Raw genomic sequence first — 11,909 nt, 5'->3', positions numbered from 1 at the left:
TTTTGTTTAGGTGGCAAAGGATTTTTTTAATTCCAAAATAAAATAGAAATCTAATTTTTAATTGGTCGAAAATATACCTTTGCTTATGTGGCGCAGTGCATGCTCTCGAAAAATGCCTACTTTATTTATATGTAATAGAAATCTAATTTTTAATTGGTCGAAAATATACCTTTGTTTATGTGGCGCGCCGCATGCTCTCGAAAAATGCCTACTTTATTTATATATATTAGATTGTTTGGATATATCTTGAAAGCCTTTTTTTCACTAATTAGATCGTCTACTAAAAATAATTATAATTTCCTTTAATTTCAACTAAAATTATATAACTATATATTACTTCATTGGATCGGAGTATTGAGTATTACAATGATGTATCTCTTGAATAACTGAATAAGTGTACGTAAACCTTGTGGATTTTGTTAGGTTGCAGTCTTGCAGATGACTTGCAGCCTCGTTGGTAGAGCAGCCATTGACAATATAGAGCAGAAGCAACATGCATTGGAGATAAGGCAAAATATATATTCTAAATTGGAAATTTTGTCAAGAACTACCAATTAAAGCACGTGTTTTAGAAACAATTACCTATAAATTATTTTTTAAAAAAGAACTATTACAAAATTCTAAAAAGGTTAACTAGCACTACCACTCTAACAATTCCGGTTAGAATATTCGGTAAGTAGGTTCCACTTTTTACCTTTACCTCATAAAATCACCATCTAAATTGACTAAATTACCCTTCATAAAGGTAAAAAGTGGCAAAATGTGAGACCCAAATGCTGGAGATTCCAACCGAAATTGTTAGAGTGGTAGTGCTTGTTAAAAATTTTACAACTTTGTGGTAATTCTTTTTTAAAAAAAATTAATAGGTATTTGTTTTCAAAACACGTGCTTTAATTGATAGTTGTTGACAAAATTTTCTTTCAAATTCGAGTTTTTAATTTTTATTAACGCAATTAAATGTAATATGGAGTAATACTGTAATATGTACTATAGCAATAATTATGTTTCAGTACTCCGTATTTTTTTTTGAAAACCAGTACTCCGTATTTATTTACTCTTTTTAATACTTGTATGTGATATACTCCGTATCATATGCAAAATATTTCCTCAATTCTCGAAAGGTTGAACTCAAAATATATGCTGTAAACTTTTGTTTATTGGAAAACTAGATTAAGTCCCGTGCCATGCACGGTTTTTACAAAATTTTATAACGAATTATAATGTTAATTCAAAATCTACCAAAAAATAATCCTCATATTTTTAAATGAAATTGAAAAAGTTTAAATCTTAATTACACCCAGAATTGAGCCCCGAATTCGAATTAGACCAAACGGTGTAGATTTTCAAAAAAAAATAAAAAAAATAGAATAATACTAGATGGAAGCCCGTGCGATGCACGGTTTTTTCATCTATTTTTAATTATTTGATTTATTGTATTTAATAATTTCAGACAACAAAAGTTTAATATTTTTTTTATTATAATTTATAATGAATTTATTAAAATATAATAAATTGTAAATATGATATTTTTTCCATTATATAAAATCTTTAATGTGAAATGATAAATTTTTAATAATTTAAATCCTAAACCATTATTCATTGTTTTACCATATCTTTTATTTCGATAGAATCACCAACCTCGTCCACAACCAACCTACTACATCAATGGATAAATTGAATCTTGAAATGTTAGCCAAACTGAAATTGATATAAATTAAATCTTTACATTTATATAAAATAAAACAATATATTTACCAATAATTACATGAAAAATTGTTGTGATATAAAATCAAATCTATGCATTGGAATTTTTTCATCATCTCTAAAAATAACCAAAGCCATCCATATATTAAGTATACAACATCTAATCGTATGTCATTACATAAACAAATAATTGTTAAGTATCCTAAATAAATACAATGTAACTAATAATAACAAATATAAATTTAAACACAAGATTTTAAAAATTACCCGAACATTGGTGACCTAAATCTAACACAAAATTCACTTGATGGGGTATTGTATTAATATGAAATTTTATTTGTGTCGTATGATGTGTTAAGACATTAATTCATTGTTCAAAATTTTGATAAATAAAACATGTTAGAAAAAAAAAAAATTATATAAAATTAACCGTGATAGTCTTTAAAATAAATCAATATATTTATCGAGAAGTGAAAAATTGTTGTAAACTTGATCTAAAAATTGTAATTGTACAAAATCAAATCTATGAATTGGAATTTTTTCATTGTTCCTAATCGCCCGAACAATAGTATTTTGGAAAATTGAATCATTATTTTGTCGTCATTGACAATGCGTGCAATATTGCTTCTTATTTATAACGAATGAAAAGTGTTTAATTGAGTAAACTTTTCTTTCAATTAATTTTGGACGAATTGTACAAAGTTGGCTAATTGAGGTATGAACGTAATCAAAATTAGTTAATTTGATGACTTGATTAAGCTACCTAAATCACAAAAAATTTGTTCTAATCATAAAATTAATTAATATAAACTACAAAGGTTTATACAAAAATTTAATAAATGTAAACAATTTATAAAGATATAATACCTTCTCATCCAATAGGACCATCAGGCGAGAAACTTGTACTGTGATTTTCCAATCATTTTTGCTCGAATCTAATTCTCTGATTAAATCAGATCTGTGTGTAAAAACAAAATTTAGTAAACAAAACATAAACATATATCGTTAAGTATTCCAATTAAACACAATGTAAGCAATAATCACAAATATACATGTAAACATGGATTTTAAAAATTAAACTAAGAGTTACTCAGCCATTGATGACTAAAACTGACACAAAATTCGCTTGATTTGGTTTGTATTGATACGAAATTTTGTTGGTGTTGTAAGATGCGTCAATTTATAATGCTATGCATCACAAATTTCAATTTATTTTTTATTAAGGAATAATTTTTATTTCTTATCATAAACACTATCAAGAGTTATCTTAGATATATAAATCCTATATCTAAAGATGATTTTTTAAAAATAATTTTTAATTTTTAAAATAAATTAAATCCTAATAAATCACTATTCGTTGTTTTAATTACGTGGCAAAATTCTTAAATCTCCTTCGTCACTTTTTCTTAGGTGGCGAGTGAATTTATTAATTCTAAAATAAAATACAAATCTAACTTTTGATTGGTCAAAATAATACCTTTGCTTATGTGGCGCGCCGAATGCTCTCGAAAAATGCCTACTTTATTTATATATATTAGATTTTATGCAATAAAAATATGAAAAATAGGTGAATATTTTTATAGGAAGTGAATCACAATTATATGATTTGGTGAATATTTATTTTAAGAAAGTGAATTACAACTAGGTAAAGAAGTGAAATTTTTTCTTAGGAAGTGAATAAAAAAATAAAGAAAAAAAGTTTTGGATGGGAAAAAAACAGCACCAAGAAGTGACACGTGTCATTCTTGGTGTCTGTATTATGTTATTGATTGATTGATTTATAACAAGTGAGTGAATATAATACAGAGTAAAAAGGTAACAATTATTTCGATATGCATAATTACGCTGAGAAAATATGGGTGGGTTCCATTCACCTAGTTTTTAGGTATCTAAACTTATTTTATACTGCCTTTCAAAAAAAAAAGACTTATTTTATACTACTCTGTATTATCCGAATTTACCATAATCTATCTGAACTTTTATCAACTTAACTCATTTGAAATAATTAGACCTTATTATGATCTATTTTAGTAGTAAACTAGGTTAGACTCTTGCGATGCACGATTTTAACAATAATATTTTGGCTTATTTGTGTGTAATATGTAGTATAAATATTTTAAGCAAAATCTAATAAATTGATAAGTTAATAAAGAGTGGAAACCCCATTTCATATAATCTGTATAAAGTATACGAAGTAGGAGAAAAGATAATGTTTATAGGAAATGAAATAGTCCAACTACTCTTTTATTTTTATTTTTTTATTTTTTTGAAAAGAAGTTTTGAGTTCTTCATTAAATAATGTCCATTTCCGCAAGCCGTAAGATGCCTTCCGGGAATGGCTCAAAACATACACGTTCCATATCATTATCCACATCTAATGTAGCCACTAGATGAGCAACGGTATTACCACACTGTTTTACATGACTACAAACAAATGAATCGAACTGAGAACTCAAAACAATAATTTGATCAATAAAAAGGAAGAGATAATTAAAACCCTGTTGCCCTTGTTTCAGACGTTGAATCAATCCGAGGGAGTCACTTTCAACCCAAACATTTCTAAAGCCGAACCGAGCTGCAAGCTCCAACCCATATTTCAGTGCTGCTGCTTCTGCTATAATCACCTCCCAACTACCATTGTGTTTTCGCGTACCAGTGAACCTTATGCTGCCATTACAGTCTCGTCCCACTACTCCAAGCCTCACCTCCCCACCATTCAATATCGCGGCATCTACATTTAGTTTTAGTACACCTTCTCTTGGCTTCTTCCATGAGTTACTACTTCTTACGCATCTTTGACCTACAGTCCCAACAAGTTTCGAAGAGTATTGTTGATAGTCCTGCATATATGTCACGAACTGGATGGCTAAGTGTTGGGGGTCATGCGTGGAACTATCAAACATGGTCTTGTTACGGCTCGTCCATGCAGCCCATGTAAGGGTCGAAAATAAGCACAGCTCACTATTGGATAGTACCTCCATCAATCTAGCAAAAGTTGTAGAGAAATTGTCATCAATTCTGTCTTTTATATCATCCCAGAAAACATATTTTGCCCATATTTTCTTTGCATTTCCACACATGAACAGTGCATGTTTGCTAGTTTCTACAGAGGAGTTGCACCTTTTACACAAACTCGATTCCTGAATATGCCTCCTGTGCATCTCAGCCCCTACTGCCAGAGTGTTTGTACAAGCTCGCCAGAGGAAGTGTCTCAGTTTTGGAGGACCATTCATTCGCCAAATCCCTCGCCATACATTTTCATCTATTGTGCTGTTTACATAATGATTCCCAAGAACGCCTAACCAGTATGCGGACTTCACCGAGTATCTTCCAGTTGGTGTTAACCTCCAATACAATGTGTCTGGCCCATTATTATCAATTAATGGTATCGACTTTATGGAAGCTCTGTCCTCTTCTCTCAAGTGCAATGCAAGGGATGCATCATTCCATTCTCTCCCGTTTTCTGCAATGAGGTCAGCCACGAGTAAATCATCATCATAAAGACCATTCGGTGGAGGTACAGGAGTATTATTTCCTCTGTTATGCATCAGCCAATGATCCTCCCACACACTAATACTGCTGCCATTTCTCACTCTCCACCCCAATCCTTCTTTTAGCAGAGCTTTTGTCCCCCAAATGCTCCTCCAAGTGTAGCTAGGGCAATATCCTCTCCGGGCATCCAAAAAATCAGAGTGTTTGAAGTATCGGGCTTTTAAGACCTTATAGAGAAGGGTGTCTTTTCCAGTGATAAGTCTCCACCCTTGTTTTGCCAACAAGGCTTGATTGAACACCTTAAGATCCCTAAAGCCCATTCCACCCTTAGCTTTAGGAAGGCAAAGATCATCCCATTTCTTCCAATGCATTTTCTTCTCCGTACCATTGCCCCACCAAAAACGAGCCATTATGTTTTGAATTTCCTCCAAGAGACTCTCCGGGATATTGAAGATACTCATTAAGTAGGTCGGGATAGCTTGTGCCACTACTTTGATGAGAATTTCTTTCCCGGCTTTTGACAGTAGTTTCTCCTTCCACCCTTGCACTTTTTTCCATATGCGGTCTTTCAAGCTTGCAAAAATCACTTTCTTTGATTTCCCTATTTGTTGGGATGCCAAGGTACTTTTCGTGTTTATCCACTTGTTTTACTCCCAAAAGATCACAAATATCCTGTCTTCTGCTATCGGAGACATTCCTACTAAACACAGCTTCTGATTTATGAAAGTTAATTTTTTGCCCCGACGCCCTTTCATAAACCTGCAGGATTTGAGTCACTTTTGCACACTCCGCCATATTAGCCCGAGTGAACAGTATACTATCATCCGCAAAGAGTAGATGAGAGATGTGCGGTGCACCATTGCATATTTTGGCCCCATGAATAACACCTTCTGAAACAGCTTTAGATAGCAGACAAGAGAAAGCATCAGCAACAAGTAAAAATAAATATGGAGAGATAGGATCACCTTGTCTGAAACCCCGTTCAGGTTTGACATTCCCGATCAGCTCGCCATTCAGCTTAAATTGGAAGGAGTAACAGGATAAGCAGTTCATGATTTTGTGAATCCAAGTATCTCGAAAACCTAACTTTGCCATAACTTTCTCAACAAAACCCCATTCCACTCGGTCGTAGGCTTTCATCATATCCAGTTTCAAGGCTACCGTACCATGTCTTCTATCCCCTTTCTTCTTCATTGCATGAAAAACTTCAAAGGCCAACAAAGCATTGTCTGTAATCTGTCTGCCAGGGACAAAGGCACTTTGTTGGGGAGATATAAGATGTGGTAGCACAGGCTTCAGACGATTTGCAAGGAAATTTGAGATAATTTTGTAAATAACATTACAGAGGCTAATTGGTCTGTACTCTGAGATTTTGTGTGGATCATGACATTTAGGAATAAGTACAATGCAAGTTTTACTAATTTCCGAAATGTCCATGTGATCGTACCACCAATTAATAATGAAATTTACAATATCATTTTTAATAATATGCCAAAACTTTTGATAAAAAAGAGCATGCATACTATCAACTCCGGGAGCTTTATTTGGATTCATTTCGAAGATAGCCCTTTCTATTTCCTCCCCTGTTGGTTCCTTGCACAGGTCATTGTTCATGTTTTCTGTAACACCAAAAGAAATGCCCTCTAGAGCCTTATCAAGATCCACTATTCCTTCTGTGGTGAATAGCCGATTGAAATAACCAGTAACAATCTCCTCCAATTTCTTTATCCTCAGTCCATGAACCATTCTCATCTTCTAACCCCATTATCCAATTTTTTGCTCTCCTCGCGCTCGCTTTGTGATGGAAATAAGAGGTATTTTTATCTCTATCACGAAGCTCATTCTTTCTAGACCGAATGTGCCAGTATGATTCTTCAAGAAGCCGTAAATGCTCAATTTCCTCAGACAGCTCCCTACATCTCGCTAGTTTAGCATTATCCATCCTCCCCAATTGAATAATACGCATTTGTTCCTCTGCTTTTTTAATTTTCTTTGGAATGCTGCCATATATGTTTCCTGCCCATTTCCTTAGAGCATTAGCGAGATGTTCCACCCTCTCCGGAACTGTAAACATACCATTGTCGCGCCAGGTTTCTGCCACCACTTTCTCGCACTCCGAATTCGATAGCCAAAAAGACTCAAACCTGAATAACTTTGTATGCCTCCTATTTTCTTCTCGAATTCCAGCCTTCAAGAGGATTGGGCAATGGTCTGAGCTCTTCAGGTTAATCGGCAAATGATGAACTTCATAGTTTGGAAACATGTGGCACCAAGCATCACTAGCTAGAAATCTGTCTAATCTTTCCTGCACCAGAGTTTCGGTAGTCAAACCACGCTGCCAAGTAAAGATATTGCCTTTGTAATGCAGATCACGAACTCGAACATAATCAATAACTTCCCGGAACCCGTCAATACATCTCTCTCTCCTCGACACTCCTCCTCCCTCAATATTTCATTAAAATCACCAAAATAAATCAAAGGGCCAGGAGCACCCTGCATTAGTGTTATCATTAGGAGCCACGTTTTGTGCTTATTGTTATTCTCCGGCCAACCATACACCCCTACCGCTCTCCATGTAATGTCATCATTATCATCTAATATGTCAACTGCAATGTGGTTACGGGAAAAAGAAACCACACTCACTTTTATATTTCTCCACCAAAGCCCCAACCCACCTGCCAAACCTACGCTGCTCACCGCTATCCCCTCTGTAAAGCCACAATTCCTCTTAATTCCATCCAGTCTCCTTTCATCAATTTTGGTTTCCATGATAAAAACCAGATTCGGCATCTCTCTCCAACACCAGTCTCGGAGAGAGCTTACTGTCCGAGGGTTGCCAATTCCTCGGCAGTTCCAGCTAAGTATTTTCATTGATGTTCGCGGGGTGGGTTTTTGACCACCTCCGCTACTTTCGCTTGTAATTCGATTGAATCCGCCTCTTGCTGGAATTTACCTCTCTTCCTACTAGCATCCAGTCCCACTCCTTCCCCCCCATCCACCTCCATCTCATCCTCCACTTTCCGTTTGCCACTTCTGTCTCCAAACCTGTCCTCCTTCTCCTCTAAATTTCCTGGGTCCCATAAAGTATCATACTCTGTAGTCTGCGTACTTCCTCTTTGCTTTATGATAACTCTATTAAGTTTTTTATGCTCCCTCCCCTTGTATGGGTTATATGCCAAGGGTTTGTCCTGGGTATCCTCAACATTGGTGGTCAGTGCTGCATCCTGTTCCCCATGTAGACCCACATCAGATCTCCCTCCATCCTTTGTAATATTTCTCATATGATCCTGCCTAACCCCCTCATTCAATCCTTCAACAGTGTCCACTCGCTCGGGCCTCAACATTGTTTCCTCAGCCACAGCGTCGGTTTTTTTATGCACACCATACTCCCATTCTTTATTCTGGACGCAATTACTGGCGGATTCATCACTTTCCTCAGGCATTCCACCACCCCCAGGAGAAATTATAATCGGACGCAGAACAGCCTTGTTTGGAATGGTTATCAAACACCGGCATTAATTGAACTTCCTTTCTCTTGTTCGCCTTATGGTTATTGGATGTTTCATTTTTGCTACTCCCCTCTGAAGCCCTAGGTTCAGGTTTGTGTGTGAAAATCATCGTTCTTGCTGCACGCAATCGCAAATTTTCTTCTTGCTTCAGAGCAGTGCCCTTTCTTGGTGATGTCCGCAACCATAGTCCCCATTGTTTATCTGTTTTCTCCACATCTTCATCTGAAATCATGCAGTCACGTTCAGCATGCCCTATGATTCCACAAGAGAAACAGAAAGTTGGTAACCGTTCATACTTTAGCTGCACCACCGAAATCGTCCCCTCTTTATTCTTGATCTTCTGGATTCTTCTCAGTGGTTTTGTTGTATCTAACAACACTCTCACCCTTCGAGATTTATCCCATCCTAATATGTCGTCCTCAACTTCCAAAACCTCACCAAACTTGCTAGCAATCGTCCTTATATCCTCGTTTGATCTGCTATCAAAAGGGAGGTTATAAAGACGAATCCAAAACGGGCACAATTTCATCTCCACCGATTCTGGTTGTTCCCCTCCCTTAACCGCCTTCAACAAAATCAGATGGTTATCAAAGCTCCAAGGTGCCCCATCTAACACCTTCTCCCTATCCCTCCAATGAAAGAATTGTATTATGAATAGATTGTTCTCGATTTTCCTGAATATCACTTCCTTCGAAAGGGCCCATATTTGGGTTAGGGTTTTTTGTAGGGCTTCGAAATTGTATGCCCTAGACGTCAAGATTTTGCCTACGAGTGATAATTCAAGATTGCTTCGGTACTTATCATCGGTATCCTTATTCAATACTGCTACATCATTCTCTTCATCCATGATACTCAACTTTGCCCAACGAGCACTAAGATCATCTGCCATTCTTTCCCGCACAAACACCTTTTACGCCACCCCTACTAGATGAGGACAGCCGCTTGAACACCGCAAGAAAGCCACTCCGCCAGCCAAAACTAGGAACCCTAATTTTAGAGAGAGACTCTATACAAAAGTTTTAGTACCTGTATAGGACTAACTACTCTTTTATTTTACTCCATTGAAAATTGTGTAATTAGCCAATTTAAATATAAAATCTGTTAGAAAAATGTATAATTAATTTACCATTTTTTAAACTATTATTTATGTGAAAAAAAAAATAATGATATTATTAGTTTTGACGGGAATTTTTTTTATGAGAGATTGACATGTGGATATAATGATGCCATCATTAATTATTTTAGTTATAGTTATAAATTAGTAATCTGAACTTAGGTAATCTTTATCAGACCTTTTCTAAACGAATTTTTCTTGAACTTATCTAATTTGAAATTTGTTGAACCTAATTTTCTTATAAAAAAATGAAAATAAGGTAAACATAACAGGCTTTAAGTGTAACTCCTTTAATTGATTTGAATTAATTTTAAAAAGTAATATTAGTAAGTTAATAATTCTAGCTATACTACTTCTACAACATTACTACTCCGTAACAAACACTCTGTACTCTGTACTCTGTAGTACTACGAGTCTACAAGTAACATTCTATTACGAGTATATGTGATGCATCAAAACCGTGAATTATTGGTAGAGAAAGTACAAATTAACTCGAAAGTCCCAAACCATGTTTAAGCAAGTTGACAAAAAAGACAGACATTGATTGCCAAAATGCAAACTGAATATGTCACGAGAACTCTTCTGTTGTATATAATGTAAGTAGTACTGCTTGTAGAAATTTAAAGTATTAGAAAATAATAAAAGAAAATATTCTGTCATTATTAAAGTTCTATTTGGACTTAGGAATAAGACAAGTGCTACACATTTTTATCTATGTAACGAATATTATTTCTGCAAGTATTATCCACTTTCATTTTTGGATTAAGTGAATCATACAAGTTATTTCTAGCCTAAAGAACTATGAGTTTTGAAAAACCTTGAGAGAAAAGACGACAAGGAGGAGTGGCTTGGGTTTTTGGTTCTTAATTAAGGATTTGATTACACCCATCTTTTATACCACCTTAGTTTCACTTGCACGCTATGTGTAACAATTAAATTTTTTATGTCTCATAAAAAATATCCAATTATTACACATAATGTAAAACGGAGATAGTAGCACTATAAGAAAATTAAGCAAAGAGGGCGAGTTTCATTAAACAAGGAGGGTGACTTGTATTTTATCTTTTATTATTTAGACTACCAACGAGGATGAATTTAAATTGCCTTTTAATTTCATATCAAAAAGGGCGAGTTAGATTTCACTCTATCTCTGACTAGCTACTATCTCCGTTCCACTTCCACATTATGTGAAACTGTAGTTAAATTGTTAATTAGTACGTAATATTAACTAACTTACTTTTATATCTCATAAAAAATACCCAATTGTTACACATAATTATAGTTAAATATATAATTGTAAAAAGTAAGTTAATTAATGTTCTCGATTAGAATCCAACTACACACTTTGTATAAAATAACATACTTAACTGACATTATAATTCCTAATTACCGTCCTAATGCTAGAATATCCGATCCACATAATTTATAAATTATGCACGGGGTACGAATGTATACGCGATTCTTGTACTAGGATACTTGAATTTGTAGGTGCACATGCATGCAGAGTCATGGTAAAAGAGTGTATTCTTGAGATCTACAAATTAAAAATGGTAAATGGAACTTAGCTTCTTTGTGTATTTAATCTTCATTCCATTCATTCCACATCACTGCTTATATCTGTTCACAACTTTGTCAACGATGGACAGACTCTAGTACAAATCGTCATTAATTCAAAGATTTCTTTAGTTGTACTACTTTTATACTATTGTTTCAAGATCATATCCTATACACGTCACTGTTTTGGTGCTGAAGCAACATATTATGCTCCTAGATTATTCACTACAATGGATTATCAAATACTTAGTATGGGCTACGGTAGAATAAGTACTCTATGCATTTTTTTTTATTACAGCCATTAAGCAAAGCTTAATCTATGGGTAAAGATTATCGAGCCTTCCAACCTTAAAATGGCACTTTGAACTGTGGCTAATGATTTTTCTTACCCTTCCCTCTACTCTCAAAGCTAGTGTCTAGCTAGCCTGCAAAGTCTATCGGATTGTCATGTAAAAAGTTTTGATCTGATATGACAGTTTATCTTACCTGACCTTTCTAAAAAATATTCTACTTTATTATTAACTGCCTTTTAAATT

The 11,909-nt window shown here is 34.6% G+C and overlaps 1 protein-coding gene across 1 annotated transcript; it reads right to left on the bottom strand.

The window, feature by feature from the left end:
- Positions 1 to 6,850: 6,850 nt before the first annotated feature.
- On the bottom strand, positions 6,851 to 8,067 carry LOC110709569. The gene is made up of 2 exons (XM_021887785.1): positions 7,552 to 8,067; positions 6,851 to 7,501 (listed from the first exon to the last, which is right to left on the bottom strand). The coding sequence occupies exons 1-2, from the start codon at positions 8,065 to 8,067 to the stop codon at positions 6,851 to 6,853; spliced, it is 1,167 nt and encodes a 388-aa protein (XP_021743477.1).
- Positions 8,068 to 11,909: the final 3,842 nt, after the last annotated feature.

Source organism: Chenopodium quinoa, unplaced genomic scaffold, assembly GCF_001683475.1.
Source record: "Chenopodium quinoa cultivar QQ74 unplaced genomic scaffold, ASM168347v1, whole genome shotgun sequence".
Taxonomy (NCBI): Eukaryota; Viridiplantae; Streptophyta; class Magnoliopsida; order Caryophyllales; family Amaranthaceae; genus Chenopodium; species Chenopodium quinoa.
This window is presented reverse-complemented; position numbering and strand designations above follow the sequence as displayed.

Bases quoted from the DNA above. Each gene is read 5' to 3' on its own strand.
- LOC110709569 (XM_021887785.1), bottom strand. From the start codon at position 8,067: ATGAAAATACTTAGCTGGAACTGCCGAGGAATTGGCAACCCTCGGACA. The intron at 7,502-7,551 runs GCAATATCTTTA...ACTCTGGTGCAG, and splicing joins TCGTGATCTGCATTACAAAG to GAAAGATTAGACAGATTTCT.